The 26,043-nt window shown below is 49.5% G+C and overlaps 9 protein-coding genes across 9 annotated transcripts; 5 read left to right on the forward strand and 4 right to left on the reverse strand.

Moving 5' to 3' along the window:
- Nucleotides 1-516: 516 nt before the first annotated feature.
- Nucleotides 517-4,499, reverse strand: ASPZODRAFT_161688 (hypothetical protein). Its single transcript, XM_022726536.1, has 10 exons — nt 4,354-4,499; nt 4,142-4,289; nt 3,980-4,074; nt 3,260-3,895; nt 3,024-3,176; nt 2,599-2,958; nt 1,727-2,545; nt 1,540-1,668; nt 1,335-1,451; nt 517-1,271 (listed from the first exon to the last, which is right to left on the reverse strand). Exons 1-10 carry the CDS (start codon nt 4,423-4,425, stop codon nt 648-650), a joined length of 3,153 nt encoding a protein of 1,050 aa, XP_022577977.1. The 5' UTR covers nt 4,426-4,499; the 3' UTR covers nt 517-647.
- An 814-nt stretch (nt 4,500-5,313) lies between these two features.
- On the forward strand, nt 5,314-7,236 carry ASPZODRAFT_74337 (hypothetical protein; the record flags this gene model as incomplete). The annotated part of the gene is made up of 4 exons (XM_022729961.1): nt 5,314-5,646; nt 5,718-6,774; nt 6,859-7,040; nt 7,093-7,236. 4 exons carry the CDS (start codon nt 5,314-5,316, stop codon nt 7,234-7,236), a joined length of 1,716 nt encoding a protein of 571 aa, XP_022577978.1.
- A 609-nt stretch (nt 7,237-7,845) lies between these two features.
- ASPZODRAFT_146183 (hypothetical protein) lies at nt 7,846-9,082 on the forward strand (the record flags this gene model as incomplete). Its single annotated transcript, XM_022725152.1, has 2 exons — nt 7,846-7,876; nt 7,944-9,082. The coding sequence occupies 2 exons, from the start codon at nt 7,846-7,848 to the stop codon at nt 9,080-9,082; spliced, it is 1,170 nt and encodes a 389-aa protein (XP_022577979.1).
- A 388-nt stretch (nt 9,083-9,470) lies between these two features.
- ASPZODRAFT_154651 (hypothetical protein) lies at nt 9,471-10,758 on the forward strand (the record flags this gene model as incomplete). Its single annotated transcript, XM_022726114.1, has 5 exons — nt 9,471-9,484; nt 9,636-9,773; nt 9,872-10,156; nt 10,333-10,627; nt 10,705-10,758. The coding sequence occupies 5 exons, from the start codon at nt 9,471-9,473 to the stop codon at nt 10,756-10,758; spliced, it is 786 nt and encodes a 261-aa protein (XP_022577980.1).
- Nucleotides 10,759-12,183: 1,425 nt separating this feature from the next.
- Nucleotides 12,184-13,836, reverse strand: ASPZODRAFT_146185 (hypothetical protein; the record flags this gene model as incomplete). The annotated part of the gene is made up of 2 exons (XM_022725153.1): nt 12,184-13,071; nt 13,159-13,836. 2 exons carry the CDS (start codon nt 13,834-13,836, stop codon nt 12,184-12,186), a joined length of 1,566 nt encoding a protein of 521 aa, XP_022577981.1.
- Nucleotides 13,837-18,082: 4,246 nt separating this feature from the next.
- Nucleotides 18,083-18,612, reverse strand: ASPZODRAFT_74326 (hypothetical protein; the record flags this gene model as incomplete). Its single annotated transcript, XM_022729959.1, has 2 exons — nt 18,083-18,491; nt 18,551-18,612. 2 exons carry the CDS (start codon nt 18,610-18,612, stop codon nt 18,083-18,085), a joined length of 471 nt encoding a protein of 156 aa, XP_022577982.1.
- Nucleotides 18,613-18,947: 335 nt separating this feature from the next.
- ASPZODRAFT_954579 (hypothetical protein) lies at nt 18,948-21,513 on the forward strand. The gene is made up of 5 exons (XM_022730502.1): nt 18,948-20,188; nt 20,242-20,271; nt 20,330-20,864; nt 20,927-20,968; nt 21,024-21,513. Exons 1-5 carry the CDS (start codon nt 19,143-19,145, stop codon nt 21,240-21,242), a joined length of 1,872 nt encoding a protein of 623 aa, XP_022577983.1. The 5' UTR covers nt 18,948-19,142; the 3' UTR covers nt 21,243-21,513.
- Nucleotides 21,514-21,866: 353 nt separating this feature from the next.
- Nucleotides 21,867-22,467, reverse strand: ASPZODRAFT_154659 (hypothetical protein; the record flags this gene model as incomplete). Its single annotated transcript, XM_022726116.1, has 3 exons — nt 21,867-21,895; nt 21,994-22,315; nt 22,390-22,467. The coding sequence occupies 3 exons, from the start codon at nt 22,465-22,467 to the stop codon at nt 21,867-21,869; spliced, it is 429 nt and encodes a 142-aa protein (XP_022577984.1).
- A 1,147-nt stretch (nt 22,468-23,614) lies between these two features.
- ASPZODRAFT_74378 (hypothetical protein) lies at nt 23,615-25,978 on the forward strand (the record flags this gene model as incomplete). Its single annotated transcript, XM_022729962.1, has 6 exons — nt 23,615-23,831; nt 23,926-24,012; nt 24,065-24,417; nt 24,490-24,858; nt 24,915-25,686; nt 25,755-25,978. The coding sequence occupies 6 exons, from the start codon at nt 23,615-23,617 to the stop codon at nt 25,976-25,978; spliced, it is 2,022 nt and encodes a 673-aa protein (XP_022577985.1).
- Nucleotides 25,979-26,043: the final 65 nt, after the last annotated feature.

Genomic DNA, 26,043 nt, shown 5'->3' on the forward strand with positions numbered 1-26,043 from the left:
ACCAAGATGAGACAGCCGCAAAGAACCCCACAGCCAAAGGCAGCCTGCATAGACGAAACTCTTTGATGTAGATGATCTTGCATTTATCCTATCTCTTTATTGCAGCCTCTGATTGTCCTGCAGCTACCCTGAGATAGTGTTGCATTTTGCAGACCAGGTCAAAGAGACAGACAATCCAAGACAGAATTTGTCATAGAAAACAGGAAAAAAGAAAATATAATAGACTTACCTTTTATAAATATCATTATCCTTATAGAGGATATTCAAGATACTTAGATAAATATCTAGTTGATCAGTGGTGTAGAACATTATGACAAAAAGATACCAGAAAGCTCGATGTTGTAGGAGGAAAGAAAAACATATCCTAATAGAGAAAAGAGGGACGTTTTATACTCTCACTTTTCTAGAGCACCTACATAAAAAACCACAGTGAATAACCCTCACCTCGCTTCTAGATATAGTGACTTTAACTGTGATAGAGAGGTTTTCTTAAAAGTTTTAAAATAATTCATTACTGGCTTTTATTTATTAAGTCTCAAGAGTATTATTATGCTGGCTAAGATAATAAGTGTCTCCTTATAAATGATATAAGCTACTATGTAACCCTTGACTTCACGTCTATATACAGATGGGGGTATGTTGATCAACTAGAACAGAGAGTCCCGCGACAGGTCCAGATCCAGATCCAACTCAAAATCCTGGAGACAAACGTCGTGTGGACCAAGATAAGCCTGGCCATCTGGCAAGGCCTCGTCTCTCCCCTGGCTAGCATGTTTTGAAGCGTTGTGAGTGCTCTCCTGTGACGTGTGAGGGCTGTTCGAGTTGGCGTCTCCTAGAGGTAGACGGTCCTTGCGCTGCTGAGACGAAGCAGATCGAGAAGAAGACTGAAATGGCACCTGCTCATGAGAAGCCCGCGGGGACCGCCGATACGATCCTTCTGATCTTGTTGAGTGGGTGATGTGAACGTTCCTGGACCGTTTTGGGCTGGGCCCGCTGGCATCCGATGCGACGGACCCGAAAGATACGCCGAGCATATCGTGGTTTTGGCTTTGCATTTCGTCCGGTAGGATTTGGAAGCTTTCCGCCTGTGGAGCGGCTGCATGTTGAGATTTGGACCGATGGTGTTTGTTGCTGTTAGTGTTGGTCTTGACGGGCTGGCGCTCTTCGGCCGTCCCCTTGAAGCCCATGACGGTCATCAAACGGCCGATGTGCTGCTGCGCCTCGGAGAATTCGCGCGCCTTGGCTGCTCTCTCATTGCGCATGGATTGTACCTACAAATTGTTAGAGAGATAATGTTTCTTTTTCTAATAAAAAAAAAGGGGGGATATTCCCACCTTCTGCTCGAGATGGCTGATTCGCCTATCCTTCGTTTGTAACTCCTGATTAGCGCTTGATGCGGCCATCTGCATGGCTTCTCTCAACACTAGGCCTTCGTCCTTGTATTTCGTTGCCTGTCGGTCATGGATTAAATATCAGCAAAAAATAGTCTTTTACTGAAAGGGGTTGCTTTGTGGGTTCTTTTTCTGATTGAACACCCACCTCTATAGTGACCTCAGACACTTCCTGCTTATGACGCTGTTTGAGTGCATCCATTTCTGTATTGAAATTCTCTTCCAGGGCCCGAAGGCTGGCTCTGAGTCTATCCGACTCTGAGGCTTTGTTGTCAAGCTGGAGATGAGAAAAGGTCAATCAGCGCCAGCTCTCTTCCTTGGAATTTAGGACGTACCTGTTTCTTCCATTCAACAATCTCCAAGGCCAGACGATCATTTCCTGCTGATAATTCTTGAATCTCTTGTACTTTCTGTCTTGACAGAAGCTCGCATCCGTCAAGGTTGGTTTTCATCTGCTTCATCTCCCGTCGCAAAGCGGCAGAATCATCCAGGATGGCGTCCTTCTCTTTCATCACCGCATCGAGACTAATCTGAATATCCTCATTCGCGGCCCTCTGTTCCCGAAGATATTCCTGGAGCCCGTCCAGTTGATCTTCCTTCTCGGTCACGGTTGCAATAAGGTCTAATTCTCTAGACCGGGATTTCTCTTCTGCAAGATGTGCACTCTCCTGAGAATCGCGACGCTGTTCTTCTAATTCCCGCTGCGCTGCAGTGAGGCTTGCCGTCAATTCTTCAACCCGGTTGGATGCGCTTTCGGCACGCTTCTCAAACGTCGCCACCTCTTTCTGCAGGGAAGAAATCGTACAAAGCGCTTGCTGCAATTGGATTTCCAATTCCCCCCTCTGTACACGGAGTTCTTCTTTTTCTGAGACAAGCTTCTCTCGCTGTTGTTCTACTTCTCTGAGCGGTCCCTCATTGTCGAAACATCGATTCTCCAAGTCTCGACAGGCGTCTTCCACGTTCTTCAAGAGACGTTCATGGGAGATGCGGGCGTTCTCCATCAGGCTCTCGGCAATTGTATTTCTCCAGTCACGTCTGGGATAACCAACGTCCGGCAAACTATTCTGGAGATTTTTCAGGGAAAATCCATGGCGGTGATCGACCGCTTTCATCTTGGAGAAAGAGCATGATGGTTCAAACATAGTTTCTTTGATCTGTGCCATGAAGACGGGGAAGAGAGAGAGAGATCCGAGAAGCCCGAATCGACGCTGTCTGTGCTTCGGGCAAAAATACCGACTGAACAGTAGAAATCAAAGGCATCGATCAAGAGTTGATTTTGGAAGCTTATCAAGGCAGCCTCGCAGATAGAGAAACTAGTACATTGCCTGTGACCTGGCTTTCTAGGGAAATCCCTCAGCGCTTCACTCAGAATTACTCTTCCCAGGGAGGAGACCAAATGAATGACTGTCGGTGCTAGAATTCTAGTCCCGAGGCCCTTGAGACTATTTACTAGACAATTGGCAACCTGAAGAGTGGCCAAGCTGGTGTATTGCACGCTGTGTTGATTTTTCAGCGCAGAAAAAACGTAGTCCAGGAATGTGCATATGGCAGACTCTCCAGAAGCGATCTAGTAGAGAATTAATTATCTGCCATGGACTCAGACTACTTTTTGAGCTTTTGCCGGGTACTTACTGTGGCTGCTTCCACCAGACGTGAAATGTAGGCTTGGGGGATTGTCTCCAACACTGTCCTGCAATCCTTTTGGACAAGTATCTGCTGGGCCAGACGGCTGATCCCTTGCGGTGTTGAACATGGTGGGAGAAGAAATACGGTAAAGACCAAGCCCTAGAAAAGAAAATGATTAGCATAGTGATGGGGTTAGAGCCGACGCGGGCAGTATTAGTTACTTCCGCTGAAGGATAACTTACCATCATCTGAATCTCAGGGTTGATATCGTCCCGTGTCACCTTCGCACATAATTTGGCGATCTTGAGCCCGTTCCCAGTGACCCACGCCGCCTTCTGCTCGGGCTCAACGGCGTCACAGATCTCAATGGCCAGGCGGATGCTCTCCGCCGCCTGGCTGGTGGTCAGACCGTTACAGCTAGCAGAGCAGGCAAGAATAACCCGCAATACCACTAGGTCTAGCGTTTTCAGCGCACGTTTCGGCCCGAAGAAATGCCTAAGCTGCTGTAACCAGTGAGAACAAAGCGGAGAAGCCGCTATTGATCCGTGTTCTTTATTGACCGGTGCCCGAAGCGTAGCAGACACAATGTGCGAGAAGGTAGCTAGACAGAGCAGATTTCCCATGTGGTCATCGATATTGCGCAGCGTCTTGGTGAACTCGACCTGGATGGTTGACATGGTCTGCGAGGAAAGCGAACGCAGGGTAGAGGGTGACGTCTTCAAGCCATGAAATAGCTGGTATACTGGGAGAATCGTCTCCATGCACGGATCGCGACTCATCTGCTCGACCAGCTTCAGAATGTACGATGACAGAGACGCGGGCAGAACCAGCTCAGACGGCAGTGGCGAGGATAGAAGCCATGTGCAGAGACGCATATACTAATCGTTAACATAGCTTCTAGTTAGTCTCTTTTTCTTTTGTTCTCCCTCCCTGTAGAAAACAGCAACAGCAACAACACCAACCTCTCGTTCTCCGCCTTCGACGGTCTTCGCCAGCGCTTCGTTGAGAAGCGAGGGATACCTCTCCAGCACTGCATTACGGAAAAGAGGAACCGACGCTGGAAGAAGAGTCAGATGCGACCGGAAGATACTAATATTTGACGAGTAATTCTGATGGTGACTAACCCAGACTTGCCAGCAACGGCAAGGCGAACGTCGAGCGGGACAGTCCCTCAACAAGCACATCGACCAACAATCCGACCTGACACGGTTTAGCAGCGGCCCACGCGTGAAGATTTCCCGATGAAGCATCGTGGACCAGTGCGTGGAGATCCTAGTTCGATTCATTAGTATTAGACGACCGTTGTTGTTGATGGTAGCAGGTGGTTCAAACTTGCCTGCAGCGAGGGGGCGTACGGGGCTGTCACCAGGCGTTCGACCTCGCGGACCAGGTCCATCGAATGTGACATTGCAACCTATATATCTAGGTAGTAGGTACTTACTAACTACCAGTTCTGATGGAGGTATAGTATTGTCGGTGAATGATTCCATCGTCAGACCGAGTCTAGACAGCTGCCAAGTTTGTTCCGTGCCGTTGCCCCCTCAACGGTAGTTATAGTTAATTATTTACCAGGTAGTAATTATTGTCTACTCCGTACAGCTCTACTAGATATTGTAGATTTTATATTATTTGATTAAATTCCCGAGTTCGTATGTAAAATAGCTAAAATCATAATAGCACTTGATACATTTAATTCATTTAATAGGAAGTTGAACGACTATAAACCGTTAGATACTACTTAACTACTTAGTATACTACAAGTCAAATTAATCGCCCATCTTAAGTACTTGGTTACAAATGAATAAATTCTACTAGATAGCTATAATATTGATTAGTTAATAGTTAGTTACTCGTCTATTAGCGCTGTCGTCATTGCAGAGAAGAATTATGAATGCCCCCTCAGCTAGTTGGACCGAGGACTCGACCGAAGACTGTAGAATAGGTATTTGATTCTCTACTAAAGACTTACACTTCAGAATATGCAGATATTCTGATAAACTAGCCAATTGACCAAGTTATATTCTTTAACCAAGTCAATTAACTAGTTAACTACCAGTTAACATATGCTGATTCAGCTGTTCTCCACAGTGTTTTTTGTCCCTGATTCTCCCCACGCTTTCTCGGCCGACTTACCGACGCCTTTCAACTAGTGTATGACGAGAAAGACACCGACCGACATAAATACCCTCCCCCCCCATTGACTTCCCTCCCCCTCAGCTCCGATTTCCTCCATGGTGCCCAGTCCCCAGCTTTGTCCTCTTCTCTTCCTGCAATTCCTCCCGGCGCAGCAGTCACGATGAAACCGTCTGGTCTTCTCACTCGGAGATTCTCCGTCCAGCCCTTCCGACACTCCCACGCCCGACCCCAACTCCTCCAGTCCCAGCCGACGACGACCCGTTTCGCTCGCTGGAATTCGACCTCGAACCCTGCGGGCAACAATGGCTCGTCGAGTGCGTTGGGGACCTCGGGTAAGGTCCTGATTGCCTCCGTGTTGGCTGGAGGCATTGGGTACACATACGCGGCCTCCAGCCAATCTACTTCTTCTGCTTCAGCTCCCAGCGTGGCGGCGGTGTCTGGCTCACAAGGCTCCACTAAGGCCCAATATGGGTCTGTAGAGGACTTTCAAAAGGTGAATATCTTGACATCTGAGCTGCATTTTCATAGAGTCTTATTAAATATATATGATATATATTTCTCTAGGCAATTGCCGAGCTTCGTGCAAGGCTCGGCAGTGATACGATCAGCACAGACGAAGAGGAGCTTGAGCGGCATGGGTTCTCTGAATGGTCGACCGTGAACTCGGACCGGTTCCCCGTCGCAATCGCATACCCTCATACTACGGAAGAGGTTTCGGAGATCGCCAAGGTCTGCCAGAAGTACCGCATGCCTATGATTCCCTACTCCGGGGGCTCGAGTCTCGAGGGCAATTTCTCCACCCCTCGCGGAGGCATGACCATCGACTTTGTCAACATGAATCGCATCATCCAGGTTCACGCAGAGGATATGGATGTCGTGGTACAACCTGCTGTCCGCTGGATGGATCTGAACGTCGCTCTCAAGGAGCACGGTCTCTTTTTCCCTATGGACCCCGGCCCGCCGGCGATGATCGGTGGTATGGTCGGGACAAACTGCAGTGGCACGAATGCAGTGCGCTATGGGACCATGAAGGACTGGGTGATCAATTTGACGGTGGTCTTGGCGGATGGGCGAATTATCAAGACCAGAAGACGGCCGCGCAAGACATCCGCCGGCTACAACTTGACGGGCATGTTTGTCGGGTCCGAGGGCACGCTGGGAATCGTCACCGAAGTCACCCTCAAACTGGCCCCCATCCCTGAAGAGACCCGCGTTGCCGTCTGTTCGTTCCCGACCATCCGCGACGCGGCTGCCGCAGCCAGAACCGTCATCCAGAACGGCGTTCAGATCCAATGCATAGAAATCCTCGATGACGTGCAGATGTACGCCCTCAACCGGGCCGGTGGGACAGGACGCACCTGGGACGAGTTGCCCACGCTCTTCTTTAAATTCTCTGGAACCTCCGCCAGTGTCGCGGACAGCGTCACCCTCACGGAAACAATCACCAAGACCAATAATTCGAAATCCTTCACTTTTGCTCAAGACGAGAAAGAGGCCCATGAGCTCTGGAGTGCCCGGAAAGAAGCTCTATGGAGTATGATGGCCGTTCGAGAGGACGGAGGATCCGACGTCTACTCCACAGACACCGTGGTTCCGCTTTCGAGATTGCCAGAGATTATCGGTATATATTGCCTCTTGCCTCTCTCTCTCTCTCTTTTTTTTTTTTTTTTTTTTTTCAAAGGGTTGGCCTTGCTAACTAGCGTAGAAATGTCCAAGAAGGACCTTCAGGACTTGGGCCTCTTCGCCAGCATTCTCGGCCATATCGGTGACGGTAACTTCCACGCGAGCGTGATGTACGACAAGAAAAAGCCAGGCGAGTACGAAAAGCTAGAAAAGGTGGTTCACGATATGGTCAAGCGTGCACTTGAAATGGATGGCTCCTGCACGGTAAGGCATCTTTACCCAATTTATATACTAATATTGCTAATATTGCTTCCAGGGCGAACACGCCGTTGGCATGGGCAAAAAGGGATTCCTTTTGGAAGAGCTTGGAGAAGAAACAATCAGTGTCATGCGGTCTATCAAACGCTCCCTGGACCCGAATTGGCTGATGAACCCAGGCAAGATCTTTGATGAGGAGTGAGCAACATAAAATAGACTCTGGGATGAAGAGCATACTTCTTCGGCGCGATGCATTCTTCAATTTTTATTTTTTTTTTGAATACACTCACGGCATCCTGTATCATAGCAAAATGCGCTCTTGATGCTTTCCTATTCAGGCAAGATCTACGGATTCTTGAAGTCTTTATTTTCGTCCAATCAAATCGCCGTAAATCCAAGGTTGCTGACTCAGCGCGGGGCAAAACCACCATTGGTCAGTGCGTCGAGCGATATCGCAGCTAGATTTGGTTGCCACAAGCATCTTGGACTTTTCAACGTCACCCCACGCCATTGACACGGTGAGTATATTACTTTCAGGACCTCTTAAGCCAAGATCTGTCGCCTGAACTTTGTTTTATTTGCATTGAAACACCTGTATCCCATGTTTTCTCTGGTCAATTCCTGTGATCAGCCACTTGAAGTGGCGTTTCTGCAGCTTTGAGTCATTTGGACCCTGTACCCATGTAATGCCCGGGCTACCCGGGTTCTTTTCTCTATTTATATTTCGGATACCTGGTAGATGGCTAGGTGTTCATCGTTGACTGATTTCTTTCCAGATTGATAGTTTCAATCGCCTTCCAACCAAGTCAGAATGGCTACGCAATATCCCAAGAAGAAGTGCGGTATGCTGCACCACCCCCTCTATTGACGGGCAAGATGTCAATGCAGTTTCGACTAATTAGAAAACAGGTGTCCTTGGTGCCACTGGCTCCGTGGGCCAGAGGTTTATTCTGCTCCTTGCGGACCACCCTTTCCTCGAGCTTCAAGCCGTGGGTGCCTCGGAGCGCTCTGCGGGCAAGCGCTACAAGGATGCCGTCAGATGGAAGCAGATGACTCCCATGTCTGAGAGACTGAGCCAGCTTGTACTACGTGACTGCAAAGCAGAGCAGTTCCAGGACTGTGACATTGTTTTCTCCGGGCTGAACAGCGATGTCGCAGGTGATGTCGGTATGGAAACCAACCCAATAGCTTTTGACCATTGCTCCAGAAAACAGTGGCTGATACAAGTTCACTTTTTAGAGATGGAGTTCATCAAGGCCGAAATCCCTGTCTTCTCAAACGCCAAGAACTATCGCAAGCACCCTCTTGTCCCCCTGGTGGTGCCGACCGTGAACCCCAGCCACCTCGATCTGATCCCTCACCAGAGGAAAGAGTTTGGTCTGAAGAAGGGCTTCTTGGTCTGCAACTCGAACTGCGCCGTCATCGGAATTGTCATTCCCTTTGCCGCTCTGCAAGCAAAGTTCGGTCCCGTTGAGGAAGTTGAGGTGTTCACCGAGCAGGCCATTTCGGGAGCTGGCTATCCAGGCGTGCCCAGCATGGATATCGTGGATAATGTTATCCCCTACATCAGCGGTGAAGAGGACAAGTTGGAGAATGAGGCTCAGAAGATCTTGGGCTCGCTCAACGCAGGCGCCTCTGCCTTCGATGAGCAAAAGGGCCTCACTATCGGCGCTACCTGCACTCGTGTCGGCGTCACCGATGGCCACATGGCCTTCGTGTCCCTGCGTTTCAAGAACCGCTCGGCAGTCCCCAGCGCCGAGGAGGTTGCCCAGGCCATGCGGGAATACCAATCCGAGGCTCAGAAGCTCGGTGCTCCTTCCGCTCCTAAGGAAGCGATCTTCGTGTTTGACGAGCCTGATCGTCCGCAGCCCAGACTCGACCGGAACATCAACAACGGGTACACCGTTAGCGTCGGCCGCGTCCGCGAGGGGCAGAAGGGCGGCTACTTCGACATCAGATTCGCTGCGCTTTCCCATAACACAGTGCTCGGCGCCGCTGGGTCTTCTATCCTGAATGCCGAGGTCGCTGTCATCAAGGGTTACGTGTAGAAGTACATGATAACAGTTAGCATTCTGTCCAGAGACATTTAAATACCACTAAGCCTAGACCATGCACTACGTCCTTTATAGTACTCTTTTCAGGTAATTCCTTGGTCTCTAACTCTTGACTCTTTGGCCGTTCAGGGATTCCAGAAACTAACCAGTCACGTGATATATATCCATAAAGGGTTAGAAATAAATTACATAACTGGGATATCTTGGCAAAAAAGGCCAATTTCCAAATAGGTCTAGCGCTAGGGTACATTCCACAAGCACATCCGCTAAGCGAAATTTGCGAGTGGATTAGATATCGTCTTTGCGTCTCGATCTCAGCCCTCCTTCCACCTCGCGACACCTCGACAACTTTTCAAGGGTTCAAGTCGACAATTTCATCAAGATGGGCCGTGGACCGTGAGTAGTGTCCCTTTCTTCATAAATGTCATGCTACGGCAATGCTGTTCTCCCTGTCCCGTCACCCACGCGGTGCAGGGATTTCTGCGCTGTTCTGGCTCGAAGACCAAGCAAGTGATGAATGGTGAAGCTGACAGTGATGGTTTTGCAGTAAGAAGCACCAGAAGCGCCTTAGCGCGCCCAAGCACTGGCTCCTGGACAAGATGTCCGGAACCTATGCTCCCAAGGCCTCCCCCGGTCCTCACAAGCTCCGGGACTGCCTGCCCCTGATCGTCTTCATCCGCAACCGGTACGAAAACCCCTTTCAAGAAGAGCAACAAATCGAGAGGAAAAAAAAAGATCGAGATCCGCATTGGAGTTGGAGATGCTAATACGATTCTCTTCTAGTCTCAAGTACGCTCTTAACGGCCGCGAGACCAAGGCGATCGTCATGCAGCGCCTGATCAAGGTCGACGGCAAGGTCCGCACTGACCAGACCTACCCCACCGGCTTTATGGACGTCATTGGCATCGAGAAGACCGGCGAGAACTTCCGCCTGATCTACGACACCAAGGGTCGCTTCACCGTCCACCGTATCCAGGCCGAGGAGGCTGAGTACAAGCTCTGCAAGGTCAAGAAGGTGCAGCTCGGCAAGGGCGGGATCCCATTCTTGGTTACGCACGATGCGAGAACGTGAGTTCTGACTCTTCCATGAGTTTCCGCGTCATTCAGTCGTTGGACCAAGCTTTGGTTGATCGGCGGAGGACAAGAGAAAAGAATTTTTTTCTTTTTCTTTTCTCTGGAAACCAGTAAGCTATCAACTATATCAGAATCGGGTGGGCTAATTCGTGTGTTTTTTTCTGTTTTAGCATCCGCTACCCCGACCCTTCCATCCGGGTCAACGACACCGTCAAGATCGACATTGCCACTGGCAAGATCTCCGACTTTGTCAAGTTCGACACCGGTGTGATCTGCATGGTCACCGGTGGTCGTAACATGGGTCGTGTCGGTGTCATCACCCACCGTGAGCGTCACGACGGAGGTTTCAACATCGTCCACATCAAGGACGCCATTGACAACTCCTTCGCTACCCGTGAGTCCAACGTCTTCGTCATCGGACAGGACAAGCCCTGGATCTCCCTCCCCAAGGGCAAGGGTGTCAAGGTATGTGAACTTTCTTTTTTTTTTTCTTGCTTCTAAATAGCTTTCCTGTCTACTATGATACTAATACTATTTCGCAGCTCTCCATTGCTGAGGAGCGTGACCGCCGCCGTGCCGTCCAGATCGCCCAGTAAGTGCAAACAAGCACCTAAACCAAAAGTTTCAGGAAAACGGCGTCCTGTTTGTGCTTGATGGAATTGTAACGATACCGGTCCACGAGGTGGCTGCAGGCCATATTGCAGGATTGGGGGGATTCGTAATGTCGTTTGCTTCTTAAAACAGGTACTCCCGTAGACTTGAACCATAGCAAGCAAAAAACAAAACAAAGCCAAAAATAACCCTGGCAGCCATGCCTGTCTCGTTAACCTCTGATGATACCACATTTGATTTTCAAATTTCTGTTTCTTCGATCTAAATACCGTGTAAAAACCATGTAGTATGGCGCAACCCTTCACGCGATCCTCTGCCCACGCCTCGATTCCACACCTCGATCCCATCGCAACAAATATACCTACTTGCACGTCATCGCATCGGCTAACAGGAACCAAAAAAACTCAATCGACATCACACAACCCCTGTCTATCTTCTGTAGTACTAAGTCTAGGCTATGTTCGGCGTATCGTAAATAGTAATGCATCAAGCACGACAGTCTAGAACCAAAAATCTCAAATAAAGTGGGGGTGGGTGGTTTCTTATCACGCGGAGCTTTGCTTTTCAAACCCACCTTGGAGATTATGGAGAACTATCTTAGGTAGTAGTTAGTTAACTAGTATACTAGTTAATTAGTAACACCTGACGAGGTGGAGCGTGGGTGAGGTTTGACCTTCAGACGTGTCACACTGCAATAAGGCTTTTAGTTACTTCTTACTCCATCTATCCAGCTGACCCCTAACTTAACATGTGATAATAATTAGTTGGAAATTCGAATCTACCTAGTTAAGATACTACCGAGGTGTCTATGTAGTACTACCTACCAGTACCTACCTAGCTAGTATCACGGATTTGGAGTACTACGGAGTACTAGTTCTTGAATAATTCCTTTCTAATAGTCTCTACGCTTGTAGTGGAAGGTAGAAGATAGCTAGTCTATATATTATTCTATTTATAACTAACTTAAATATACCCTGTATGACACTGTCTGCACAGCCATTGCAGATGTGCCATGTAGGGCCGGCAGGTGGTGGGAAAGCAAACTTATACACATGTCAATTTACAGGAAAGATCTACACACATACTTCTCGCCTGCTGGAGAATTGAAGTTCAAGCATGATGAGCAACAATTTGTATGTAACCTTCCAATGTCCTGCCAAATTCTATTGCTAGGCAGGCCCAGCGGTTTCCCGATTTCCCTGGGCATGATAGTAGAAACTCAAAAGGATTGAAACCGCCAAAGACCAAGAAAGCGAGATCGTGTCAGGGAATCAACATTCGGCATCCAAATCCAAATCCAAATTCAAATCCCATATAACTCCAAACCCAGACAGAAAACAATTTCAACAAGAAGGAGAGGAAAATAAAAGAAAAGACAAGACAAGAGCAGTTCTATGCATAGATAGATCTCACTGCCCGTAATGCATACCCTTGCGCATCGCCTGCATCAAATGAGTTACCGCGATCGCACCATGCTGTTTGAAATCTCGAAGGTGGGGAACGAGGAACGGAACCCCCGGGGCCCCCTGGAACAACTGCCGGTATGCAGCAAAGTTACCGTAGGGGTTCATGAGGTACACCAGATTGGGTGGTAATAGAGGGGCAAGCACGACCGTTCCCGCCGCGGTACCAAATGTAATGCTCCGGAGAGTCGAGGCTCGATACCGTTGAAGTCCGTTAATGATCGCGGTCAACGCATGATAATTTCGCATTATGAGGAGGACCTGCAAGAAAAAAGACCACACAGTAAGTATCAGCTTCCGAATCTCTTCTGAACTTCTCGGTCGAGACGGTTGTTTCGGGCTCACATGTAAGCATTCTTGGATGGTTTCGATCGTATCTGGGAGTGTTGAGCAACATTCCCATACCTGAGTGCATAGATCCTGCCATTTTCCAATGAGTTGCTGAACCGCCGAATCGTTTGCGATAATGCTACGTTCGGACAGGTGGGCAAATTCGAGCTCATTGGAGCTGGTTAAGGTCCGCGCAAGGTCGACCGGCGAACTTGAACCCAGAAGATCGTCCACGAAAGGTATCGAAGTATCGAATCGGAGCGTCCAGTCAATTTCCGTGGCATGGACGTAAGTGCGACGGAACCGGATAGAAAGGACCGATAAAGCCTTGAGAATGGTTGCTAGACTGGTTGGATGATCTTGAAATATTCGTTGAATCGGGCCTGCGATGAATTCGAAGCCCGGGTTGGGACTGGAGGGAGCATTGTAATCAAACCTAGCATGGAGGGCGTACAAACAGCGGACAAGAGCCCGATGCGCGAATGGGCTTCGTGTTCGCAGATTCTTTGCGGGAAGTTAGCTTGTCAGCTAAAGATGCGTGCTCGGAAACATGCATATAGCCAAGGGGGGGGAGGTGTATCAACCACTAACCTTTTCGATTTCTATATATCTGTCGACCTCCTCCGGGTGCGCGTCGAGATAGCTCAGCAGGTGGAAGAATAAGGCCGCATGTTGATCAAAGAACCACTGGACAGTGGCTGTCGGGTATCCCAGGGAGTAACGCACCCATTCTTGGAACGGGACGTGGGTGAAATGGAGATGGCTTTCAGCGTCAATCATGGCTGCAACAGTTGGAGGATCCAAGCCACGATGACTGTGTGACGGAAACCAGCTCCAAGGAACCAAAAGCGGTTGACCAATCTGGGACCGTCTGAGGATTTCCTCAACTTTTTGCAGATGCGAGAAGCCTGCGACAAAAGGTGCCTCATGTGGCTCAACTAGACTGAGGAGGAGCGTATCAATCACCTCCGCATTGCGGCTCTGTAGGGATGTTCGTGGAAGAGACTCGTCCTGAAATAGCCCGTAGCATATTACTCGTTTGATTTCCTCCACGTCGAACGCCCAGAGAGTAGTTGTCGCCTCATCCTCCCACCAGCGATAAGACACATAGAAGCGAGGGATCTCTTCTCTAGGCTGAAAGATGGCCGGATAGCTCGGCTGCTCGAGCCACGATGTGACGGTATAGTCTGTAGAGCCATCGCCATAATAACCAGGCGAATAGCCGGAACCGTCACCGGAATGGAGGCCTGGATGGCGGTAGTTCTCCATTGAGTGAGAGATAACGGTGAGCGATGTGTTCAATATCAATGAAATTTGTGACTCCGACTCTCCATCTATATACGTGCCAGGCAGGGATGGAGGTGGGGGGTGAATGCAACTCGTGGACTCGATGGCAATCGCAATCAGCGATAGCAAGGGCCTGGAATAGCACGACACATTGAGTCCCTGTGGTTGCTCGCACGATGTGCCTCTTAAAAATGCATAGTACCAGTGGTTGTGGGGAACCAAATCTTGTTGAAACGAGGCGAAGAAGGTGGGCGGACCAGTGAGAGGGACAAAGAAAGGAACCCGACAACACGAGAATAATAGGAAAGGGATAGCTAGCTGATGGAGGAGGCAAATGTCTTTGAAAGGAATGAACTAAGTGAGAAGAGCTTCTTGGAGACCGACCACCTGTGCGGGAAAATCCAACGGTGGGACAGGCTACAGGAAGAAGAAGACCTTAGGGTAAAGAGGATTTTCATTCCTTCTCTCCCTCGTTTATACCCCAAAGATTGCCACGGGCCTGCAGACAAATCACAGCAGGCAGGGCTCCGCATACTTGCAAGCCCTAAGTCAGCCATACATACGAACTCTACCATGCTTTGTAGCTAAAATGTTCTCTGTGGCGCGTTTTCGGCGGACTAGGCGCTCTCTGAGTCCCAGCAAGCTGGGACTTCCAAGTTCCGGGAGCCAGGATAGCGAAATCGATAGGTGCGGGCAGTGGACACCACGGAAGGTGGCGGTCGGAAGGGCCGCGATAGAAAAGTTGATGTGAAAGGGGATATCTGGTACCCGGCCCAGGCGCCAGTAGACATTTCAGATGGTCCTCGACTTTGGCTGACTTGCTTGAAACCGATCGTGTTCCCACTCTCGAGCATATGGCTGTGTTCAATATTGCCGCCATCGCCATCAAACACTATAAAGCATCATTGGTTTTCTTCTTTGATTTTTTTCCCTCTTCCATTCAAACTGAGCTCAGTGAGAGATCCGACCGCCTCATCGATCGGCGATCTTCCTAATAGGATTTGATGACGTCGAAGATGGAGCACATAGTCTGACAGAAGAAAGGGGGCAGCAGCGCCTGTCGGTGACCGAGCTATCTCTTCTTCAAGTTTCACCATGGACCGTGACATAATGAGAAATGGAAAAAAAAAAGATCCCTCCATGCTCCATTCTCCACATACTGGTTGTGCCATCGTCTCGATAGGAGAATTGCAATCCATAATGTCAGAATTAATGCTCCATACTCCGTACTCCGTATTCCGAATTGGAAATTAGCAGGGCTCCATCACAATGGTTACCGGGAATTTTAGCGAAGATCCAGCCGCCACTGTGACCGCGCGTTGGGTAGCGGTTAGGGGCTGTACCTCTGTAGCCTGTCGCTGTCGGTGACCACGACGATCCGCCTAGGTCCATGTTTCCAAACCCCTGGTTCTCTCAGCGGCTGGCCCCGCGAGCTTCCACGTCCTTTGGGTGGAGTCCACTCTTTTGCGTCGATACGGAGGTCATGACGGCCAGTCAATGAACAGACGGCGTTGCTCTAGTAGCAAGTCTCATTGGATGCCTTTCCTGTGGGCGATCGGTAAGTGAACTAACTAATGGGCTGAATAATTAACAGGTCATCCTATTCATTAGTTACTGTCTGCTTTTGGATCCAGTGCCAACGAAAAAAAAAAAAAACAAAAAAAAAAAAAAAACTTGTAACCATGCGACACGGGTGTGCTTTGCAGGGATTTTTCCCAACCTACTCCGTACACCATCTATTAGAGTGCATAAATTATTTTTGACTTTCCACTCCTTTGCAGCGGGCTCTGTTTTCTTTTCCTCTGGTTCCTCCGAATTTTTATGCGTGGCGCTTCATCTAGACATCGGCTTAGGGGCGAGGATTGTGGATCAGCCTCTGGAGAGGCCTATATGTAGTAGGGGTAAAGTGGAGACGGTCGTCTTGCAGGAAACTCGACTGGCGACCACAGACTCTCGAGTCTCGAGTACTCGACAACTAATTCCCTAGTAACCAGGTTAGTAGTTGGTTACTAGTGACTGGCAACCATCCGAACCTTGACCCCGAGTTGAAATGAGCGAGCCCAGTGAGAGAACAGGATCTCTTTCTAGCCACCTCTTCATATGTAGAGAGTGTTGGCGCTGTCTGTTAGTCTGCCATCTCACTGCATAGCGTGCAGTGACCATCCAGTCAGAAAGAACCTTTAAGCGGATGGATGATCAGTCGTCTTTCCTTATCATATACTATTTCATCCTGGCGTGCGGCACGATGTGACAACATTTGTCTTCGATAAATCACTGTATGGAACTCGAGGAGGGGAGGGGGGGAAGGTGGCTTCCCTGCTTGGAAATTGTCTCGATGGACGTAGGTGTGTGGTCACATGACACTGGCACACCACCTCCCCCCTTCTACAGGCTTCACTCTATTCGACACTCGAGAGCTTGCGAACAAGAAACCCGGGGATACCTCGGAAGAACTATCGACCATGGGCTTGCAGACCTGAAAGAGGCCGTCACTTGATGATGGGCCGACTCCTCCTCCCCGATCCTCGATCGATGATGACACACAGTCAATCACCCATATATGCAGCCTGATCTCTTGCACCGGGCTTGATCGGCCTGGTTTGGCAGCGCAAACAGAACCGAATTTGAACAGGGTCTCTCCTAGTTTGAACAAATGGCTCCGGGCTTGGCCAGAAAAATAAGAAACGAAACAGATAACTTGTCGGGCCATAGAATCGATCCGCTGAATAATGCACAAAAACTACTACCAAGAAGCAGGGTCGTGTCTTGAACTCGTCTTACTACTACAGGAAACAATGAGAAGTGAAAGCTCAAAGTGGAACTAGACACTGGTATCAGCGGTGAGACCAGAGAAACTAGTCGAACCGAGGTTAACCGGCCGTGATGATGCAGGGACGTTGAGCTGTGCAAACATTACGGCGAAGAATATAGATATATCTATATGAGCTCGCAAAGCAATTGCTCGTATAACCATATCAATCAATCCAGACGCCCATTTAATGTCGGTCTAGAAAAACGACACTTTATCTGACAGGCTGGTTTGAAAACCTACTGGATGTGCATCATAGCACTCGGCAAGAGGGCAATCAAGCTCAGGACTAGCCCCGATAGCTCCAGGCACATATACCTAGCCCGTGTTTTTCAATGAAATTCGCCCCTGGATTGGAGGTATCGCCCTGGCCAATTTCCCCCTTGAACCCATGTCGAGCTGGAAGTCGGCTTGACAGCATCACGAGGTAGTTGAGAGAGCAATTATACGCCAAATACCTTTTTGGCTAACTCTCCAATCAGGGACCGCTCAGCAGATCCTGCTCGCCTGTGGCTGTGGGTCATTACCTATGTAGGTCGGTATTGCCCTCGGCTTGCCACGGATGAGAGAATCGACAGGCGATTGAGCCGTGCGTTTTGATTAAAAGACGCGGACTTGTCCGACTTGGGGGTATCCGCTGTTCTTTGTGTGATGGAATGCCAAGATGGAACGTTGAGGTGTGTAGAATGAATGGCCCATATTCTTGGGAAGATTTAGTAGGTGCCGCTATCTAAGGTAAGAATGAGGAAACAAAAGTAAGGAGTTTGTTGGTAGAGAGGCGATATCCCATTCGCGGCAACATTAGGCATCAGAATTTTGATGAACGACGACCCGGAGAATCCTGGGTTGGAGCCACTGCAATATGTCTGATGTCGTACTTGACTGTTGGCGATATGTCAGACGGAGAATCTATGCTACTACTGCCCATAGAACTCGCTCGAAACCGTACAAATGGTGGATTTTGCCGTCGGAGAATAGTTGAGTTCATCTCGGGATCTCTCCTAAGTGGCAAATGGCTGGGCGTGTCAAGGCAGTCATAACACCATCGTAATCAATACTTTCTTTGTTCGTCACCGCCACGACCTCAATGACGACAGGGGTACGGAGATCGAATTCGGAGTGGCCGATCCTGGCTGTATTGTATGCGTGTGAGGTTCGTGGAAGTGCATTTATGACCTCGTCAGTTCCTAGAACGTTCTTCCATAGATTGACTGGCAAGTACAGTCTCAAGATAAAGCATGATTGGTCATGGATTCAGAAAGCGCCAGGTTCTTCAATCAATGATGAAAGGAAAACGACGACTGTGGCCAATGCTACAGGCTAGGGTGGATTTGATGGTCATATATTCGATTAAGGTAGCTGGTTGGGTGAATCACATTCAATCGTTCTCCGTCGCCTTCATCGATTGCTCTTTTCTGTTTACGCTGTCTTTTCCTCAAGCTTGGGAAGTTTGGCGTAGCCGAAGATTCCCATGAAATAACCCAACCGATTTGCAAAGAGGAAAGCAGTGGCTCCAATATTTCCCCAGGTGAGTGCATTCCACGAGCTGATGTCAACAAACGCATCCCACCCCATGGCCACATACGTGGCATAAACGTGCCCGACATCAGCGATGGCGAGAGCAACCAAGTAGTTGCGTAGTACCTTCGGTTCTGAGGTACCATGGCAGACAGCAACCCCAATCATGAAGAGAAGGGCGTAGAGATTCCCCAGCTGGTAAGCGAGGGCGATGCTGCTCGGATGGAGTTCTGCTGGTGCAACTGTTTTGGGTGTTTGGCCAGCGATGAACCCGTGTAAGTCAACAAGCGGAGCAGCTGCACCAAGGAGTCTATGAGATGTCAATCATTGCCCAATATAATGGGGAATACCTTAAGCTCCGAGGCTCACAGTGAGATGGGCTCAAGAGTGCCGAATAGGATGTTCGGCCAGGTAGGAAAAATGGTCGGCATAGCGACGAAAATTTTCGAATATGGACTGACACTGATATCAATATTTCGGGCACAAGAGTACTTAGACCTGAAATATATTTCTGAATGGCTAATAGTATCGATATATTCCGTGATTGCATGGAAGTCGCTTCCGTTGTAGTTCTATTGCGGTGGTACAAGTCAGCGAACGCCAGGCTGGCAAGGAGGTGGCAGTCAAAGCACAGACTCACAACTCTTATCACTTCCAACGTTGTTAGTTTCCGAAAGCGAGGTAATTCTTCTCCATACCTCGACGTCGAAAGCCCAGTCGACCGAAACTCAACGAGCAGCAGCTGCAAGGAGGGATTCTACCGCCCGCCGTAGCCGCTCTCTCCCACCTTCCTTGGCTTCACAGAAAGAAGGACCTTGTCGGACAGATATCGAGCGTGTTACGACTGCGCGGGATGGGCCGCGCAGGAGACGGCGTATACTTCTCTATCATGCTCACTTGAAGGTCGGCTAACGTGCCATATGATTCCCATTATTGTTGAGGGATCCTTGTGGTCTCGAGGATGGATCACACTGGCAATTTTGCGCGGTCTCTCGACGACTCTCTGATCCAGATCCGCGACCTGCCTCAGCTGCAGAGCCTTCGCATCGCTCCTCTTCGCCAGCCGGTTCCATCTCGGATACTTAGCGTCCCGTCTCCGCTAGAGCCTAATGCCAGTGGTGGTGCCCGGGATGCTAGTCTCTCCAAGACCAATGCTGCCTCTGCGGGAAACCTCCCAGCAACGCTGCCGACGTTGACGGAGTTCTTGAATGCTGCCCGATCGACGACCAACGATCCCTCCGTGGACTCGCTGTTGAGTTTGGAGCCACCCCCCAAACCTATTTTGCCGGCATTCGTCAACCTGCGCGCTGTCGAGCGATTTCCTTACTCGTCGTTCGATGATGATACCCTCCATGCGCCTCGCAAGCGTCTCCGAATCGATATCCAAGCCGAGTCGTTTGGAGAACATCTGCAGTTGCCTATACCTCAGACACAGAAGGAGCAGCGGCCTCCACCGTTTGGCCCGTTTGCTATTCTCAACGGTCTGAACGAACCGCCGCCGAATGCTGCGATCCTTCCACCGATCGAAGCCAAGTCATCGATAACGCAACTTTTGACCAAGCCTACGAAGGATTATACATCACCGGATACCACTTCTCCCGCGACCAATTCTGCCACAGAGACCTTTCAGGTCGAGAAACGGGAAGGGAGGCTGGAAGAGATTCTTGGTTCGCCGATCGAGGATAACGTCGGATTTGAGCTAGATCGTGTTGCTGGAGCGTCCGGAGAGCCACCAGAGGATATAAGCGAGGATCGACATAATGGAAAAACACAGAGAGATGATCATGAAACGCCCGAGAAGGATCCTGCAAATTTTGTTGGTGATGACGCACCAATGTCGCCCAAAACAAGGGGTCGTTCTCGCAAAAACCTACGCAAGTGGACGGAGGAAGAGACGACGGCCCTTCTTAGGGGCGTGGTAAAATGTGGTATTGGGAACTGGACAGCAATACTTGCACAACCGGAACTCAAGTTCAATAAGCGGAGTGCTGCGAACTTGAAAGATAGGTACGAGAAAGCTGGATGTGTTGGCTATCGCTTCTACTGACCTTGCACACAAGATTTCGAGTATGCTGCCCTTGGGCTTACCGGTAAGTTCACAAAACCTGCATGTGCTCAATGGCTCTTTTCTGATCAACTCAATATCAGAGCGGCGGACCCAAATGAGGCTACGAAGCAGCTGCGAGATACTCTTGCCAATGCTCTTCTACGAGCTGAGACAGAAGGCTCCGCAGGAACGCGAGGGAAGATACTCCTTCCTGACCCACGACCAGCCAACACGGGGAGTGAATCAACCTCTACTCCGGGGAGCTCAGCGGGTCATGATTCCTTGCCGCCCAGTAGCTCCTCCCCCCCAACCCATGGTGAACTGAAAACGACAAGGGCCTCAAGCAAGTATACGCCAGTGGCGAGGTCGGCTCCTACGTTGTCAAGTAAATCCATGTCAACGCTCGAGTCATTGGGAATCCCCGAGCCCCATTTTACCATGAACTCCCGACGCCGCTCGCGCCGGCCTTTTACCAATGCGGAAGATGAGGCCTTACTGAAAGGCTACGCCGTTCATGGCTTTCAGTGGACACTGATACAACAAGACAAACGACTGAGTCTAAGTCATAGGAAAGCAACCGATTTGAGGGATCGATTCAGGACCAAATTCCCTCACGCCTACCGTGACGGGGGCTCAGTTAGTGGTAACCAAGGCAAAAAGACCCAATCGAAAATAGCCGCTGATAGTGGTGGCAACAGCAGCCAAGGTCCAGCCTCTACCAGACAGATTGCAGCCTCTCCGTTACCCCGAACTGCTAGGCCTGACAGCACAGATGCCAACGTGTCCTCCGTCAATAATACATTAGGACCTATAGACCCGGCACTACCCCCTCTTGCTCCTCCACAAGGCCTCCTGGCAGTTTCCTCCTCGTCTTCGAATCCTACAGCCTCTTCCACAGGCCCGGTATCGTCCAATTTCCCTCTAGATGTCGAGAACACCTCCGGGAACCTGAACGTGGATGGTTCGTGGGAAGATAATACTCTCCCTCCCATGGTCTGGGATGAATTGCCCTAACATAAGACGTGCTGGTCATTCCACCATCGTTTCAGTCTGGCAACCCTCTCCTTGTACCTGCGATTACCAGTCAGGATGTTTATCTTTATAATTTGACTTGGGTTGTTTTTCTCTTGTCATTTTACATTTCACACTTTTACTTCCTCGGGACGTTAATATATTTCAAACCTCCGAAATATGAAAAATCAGCGTAAGCAAGAGTGATAAATAATGGATCAATCTCAAATAGCTCTTAGCCCAAATTTGGATAAGATAAGAGGATGATTCACATTAAATTCGGAACGCACACCAACCCGCTCATGAGGCAAGGTAGTCTGAATCATACGAATGGAAATAAGAAACGTACACAGAAGAAAGCAGGAGATTCTGAGCTATTTACAAAACCCAGGGCGAAAACTCGAGACATAAGATGAATTTGAAATCAAGCGTAGAGAATAATTGAGACAGGAATAACGAAAAGACCAGATAAAGGGAGAGCGCCTGTCGCTATAGACGTGATGAACTGAAGCATCTGCGGTGTTCGCTTCGTTTAGGTAGTCATATGTATCTTGCCTCTTCTTCGTCTTCCTCGGTTTCCGAGGAATCCGGCAAACAAAGGGGTATAATCAACGATACCGAAACTGATCACCAGGCGTTTCGGTCCCAGCTGGGGTCTATAAAGAAGAAAAACGAAGAAGAAAGAGATATTAGACTTTGTGCAACAAAGGGACTGGGTTCGGGGGGTTTCGGGGGGGGGGGGGGGGTTACGCACCCTGTATGAAGCTTGCCAGAACCTTACTTCCTGTCTGCAGTAAAGGGTGGCCGGCAACAATCTGCAGGAATCGCTGCAGCCCTTCACGGCGGTGCTCAATGACATCGTCGCTGAAGCGGTTGGTGAAGACCTTCCCGGGCAATGGTGGTATCGTAACTCGCGTGCTTTCCCGCTCCAGTATGTCGCGGAAGTACTCGAAGTCGGAATAGCGCCTGCGCACGACAGAATGCTTCAACTTGAAGGCTGGGATGTTCGTCCTACAGACAATCTCGTAGGAGGTATACATATTTCGCGAGGTGCCATGGGTTTGAGGATTGCGGACCTGTGTAGGGGAAGTTAGCTATGCTCATGAGAGGGGCAATCATGTGCTGCTGAAATCAGCGATATCTCTCTTACCTCAATCTCAAGGAAATTCTCTGGAGGTCCATAGATCTCCTCGAAGGTCTGTTGTCGTGACTCGGGGACAGCCTGCATCGTGAATCGTACTGCGATAAGGCGTTGCTGGACGCTTGTCAGAAGGGGCGAGGGGGGGCGAGGGGCCGCGGGGAATAGGCGCAAACTTCCTGACCAAAAAATACGAGAGGAGATTTGGGTAAGAGAAGACCGCGCGTATTATACCACTAGATTAAGCAGCAGCTTAATGCAGCCCTCCGATCACCAAGGTATACTCCCTGAACCAGCCGGCTGTGGGAATACGTTGCAGCAATGGAAGTGGGCAGCTAGAGTCTAGCTGCCCCCCCCCGCCACGTGAGTTATTCGGAGCGACAGCCGGCCCTAACCAGATATGGAAACAAGGCGATATGTCCATCCACGCCTTCACTTCTACTACATCAATTCCTGAAGAACCGTTCAGATCTGGATTAATATAGGGCAATGATGCCAACTCTACAATACTATAGTATATTTCATCATCACCCTAGAAAAAGAAGTGATCGGCAATCTGAAGACCTTGTCTAATGCCCGTCTGGTGGAATCTACCCATCATCTGGTCTCGGGTGGTTGCATTACCAGATATGATTGTCCACTTCAGATCATACTGATTTCTCTTTCCCAAAGAAAAAAAAGACCAGGGGAAATATGTGGAAATATGTCCAATGTGTTTTAAGGTTGTATTCCTGATGAGATAGCAGCGACCGGCCTCACTGCTAAAGTGAACAAAGAATCTTCAAAGATACCTGCCTTGGGAGGTAACTCTGAGGAGAAAAGTGGTCATATGAGTCACCTGGAAATTTAAACTATTTAGAGTTATTGAGATCCTTCATATAGGCCTCCATTAATGAAATTATAGAAGTACTTTTATACTATATAGTATACCCCGTACTGATATTTATCTGTTGCCACCCGCCGGAGATAGGAGATAAAGAGGAATGATGACATAACCGGGACACGGCGGTAAGAAGGTACCTAGCTGCACCTCTCACTTCTACAGAGGAGCAGGTCTATCGATAAGAATCCCCCCGACTATTATTCTCTACGCGTTGCGAACCACTACATAGAGGGGTGCACCTGGCTCTCTTCTGTGCCTTGGATGCTCCTCCATTTCTCGCCCTCAATGCTATTCGGCAGCCGATCACAGCCCTGAAACAATACTCCCTCGATATCTCCGCATTGCCGGCCAGCCATGAGTTCTCCGCCCGCCAGAGGACCAGGCGACCGATCCGGCTCGTCTTCGGGACAGGATTCGGAGTCTGTATGGCATCCTGCGAGGGAATGGCTTGAAAGTGCGGTAGGCGACGATATGATCGATGATGATCAGGATATGGATTATGTTCTGGAGTCCGGAGAAGAAGAAGAAGAGGAGGAAGAAGACGATGAGGATGCTGGACAGCAGGGTTTTGGTACAGATATAGCCACTTAGAAATCTTGATTTATGGCATGCTGGCTCAAGCAGAGGGTCTCTTATTGCTAACTATCGGTTTCTATAATTTGCAGATGCGGCTGAACTAGAGCTTGGCAATATTCACATCGAATTCACGATGGAAGGCGGGGAAGAGGAACAAGAAGGCCGAGAGGCGAGAGGTATGTAGAACTGTCCCACCGGTATACCTAATATACTGATGCGTACTTGCAGTCTCCGCTGTTCGATTGTTGAATTTGCTCGCTTCCAACGGTCTTCGGCAGATATTAAACCCAAACGCGTGGCGAGGCGGTATTGCGACAGGAAACGATGATGATTATGATGACGATGATATTGGATCATTCACATACCGCAGACGACGGCGACGAGCAGAAAATATCCCGTACCCTGATGTTCCAAGCAAAGACGGGACCGAGTTGATGGGATCCGGTGATTTTGGTAGCAATTCGTACTACGTCGATGAATCGAAGAAGCGTCGAAAGACCCTCGCACATAGATTGATGTGGCGTGAACTGGGGACGGGTACGGTTGGGGCTCGTCGACGGGCTGCCCAGTCGGTTTTTCAGGTACAGATTGATTGATAAATCAGTCCTTGGATAATCTAAGCGAGAGGCTAACGTAACTCTTTACTCGCATAGGATCTAATTCCTGGGTCAGTTGCAGATAAGATCATCCACTACGACTCACGATGCTACTCCGGCCAGTTCTCTGACGATGGCAACTTTTTCTTTTGTTGCTCGCAGGACTTCAAGGTCCGGATGTATGATACCTCGAATCCGTACGATTGGAAATACTACAAGACGGTAGACTACCCTTTTGGACAGTGGACGATCACAGATGCTAGTTTAAGTCCAGACAACAGGTTTCTGGCATACAGCTCCATCCGCAATCTCGTTTGCCTTGCACCAACCGATCCAGCTGATCAGTCGGACCCATCAATCTTGGACTTATCCATCACGCCCAGTGGGCGTGTTGGTCGCGGTCACTTTGGGAGCTCGCATTTTGGAGTATGTATCATGATTTGTTCTGGATTTCATATAAGAAGCTAAACAGGCAATGACAGATCTGGTCTTTACGGTTTTCTGGTGACGGCCGTGAGATTGTTGCGGGAACATCGGACCACTCCGTGGTGGTATATGATATCGAAACCCGGCAGACGGTGCTTCGGTTACAAAACCACGAAGACGACGTCAATGCCGTCTGCTTTGGGGACTCCTCGTCCCCGCATATTCTCTATTCTGGATCTGACGATACGACAATCCGGGTTTGGGACCGACGTTCTATGGGAGATGGCCGAGAAGCCGGAGTGTTCATAGGCCACACAGAGGGTCTTACTTACGTTGATAGCAAGGGCGATGGTCGCTACGTCCTTTCAAACGGCAAAGACCAGACTATGAAACTGTGGGATCTGCGGAAGATGATGACGACAGCCAAATTCGACACCATCGACGCCAACAGCTTTACCACCGGGTTCGATTACAGGTTTGAGCCCTACAACGAAGAATATTATGAGCCACACCCACACGACTGCTCCGTTGTGACCTTTCGCGGGCATAGGGTGTTGAAGACGTTGATTCGATGTCACTTTTCACCCCCGGGAAGCACCAATTCACGATACGTGTATACCGGTAGCGAAAATGGGAAGGTATACGTTTACAACTTGGATGCCACCCTGGCTGGCACCATTGATGTTGGGATGGCGACCCTTAACTCACGACCGCGCGATCCAGACATCTTCACCACTGCGTATGAAATGAGGAGTCGAGGAGGGGAGATGATGTGGCGGACCTGTGTTCGAGATGCAAGCTGGCATCCCAACGCACCCGTTGTCGCTGGTAAGCCAAAACCTGGGGAATTATCCGTTGCTTGCTTTTTTGGGTTTGCTTTGCTGATATCCGAATAGCAACTTCGTGGAACGGCTGGGGCCTGTCAACAGGTACTTGCACAGTGCACACCTGGAACGACAATTCTCCATCGGATGAAGGAGATCCTCCCGTAGGCCGGAGCTACGATTCCAAGTTGCAATACGTCGAGGATTTCAACCGCTACAAGGACACGGAGCTGAGACGCAGTCGATTGATAAGCCAACAGCTCCGAAGACAGCCATCGGAAGAACCGATGTGGTGATGCCGAAACCATGAAATATGACCGTGTTCTCCTTCTCGTTTGGTACATTTTCGTATATTTCGACA

This window comes from Penicilliopsis zonata, assembly GCF_001890105.1.
Source record: "Penicilliopsis zonata CBS 506.65 unplaced genomic scaffold ASPZOscaffold_19, whole genome shotgun sequence".
Classification (NCBI taxonomy): Eukaryota; Fungi; Ascomycota; class Eurotiomycetes; order Eurotiales; family Aspergillaceae; genus Penicilliopsis; species Penicilliopsis zonata.

Coding starts and splice junctions, on each gene's coding strand:
- ASPZODRAFT_161688 (XM_022726536.1), bottom strand. CDS start 4,425: ATGTCACATTCGATGGACCTGGTCCGCGAGGTCGAACGCCTGGTGACA. Junction 4,290..4,353: donor CGTACGCCCCCTCGCTGCAG/GCAAGTTTGAAC, acceptor GAATCGAACTAG/GATCTCCACGCACTGGTCCA. Junction 3,896..3,979: donor TCGAAGGCGGAGAACGAGAG/GTTGGTGTTGTT, acceptor GTTAACGATTAG/TATATGCGTCTCTGCACATG.
- ASPZODRAFT_954579 (XM_022730502.1), top strand. CDS start 19,143: ATGGATCACACTGGCAATTTTGCGCGGTCTCTCGACGACTCTCTGATC. Junction 20,189..20,241: donor GCTGCGAACTTGAAAGATAG/GTACGAGAAAGC, acceptor CTTGCACACAAG/ATTTCGAGTATGCTGCCCTT. Junction 20,865..20,926: donor CCTACCGTGACGGGGGCTCA/GTTAGTGGTAAC, acceptor TGGTGGCAACAG/CAGCCAAGGTCCAGCCTCTA.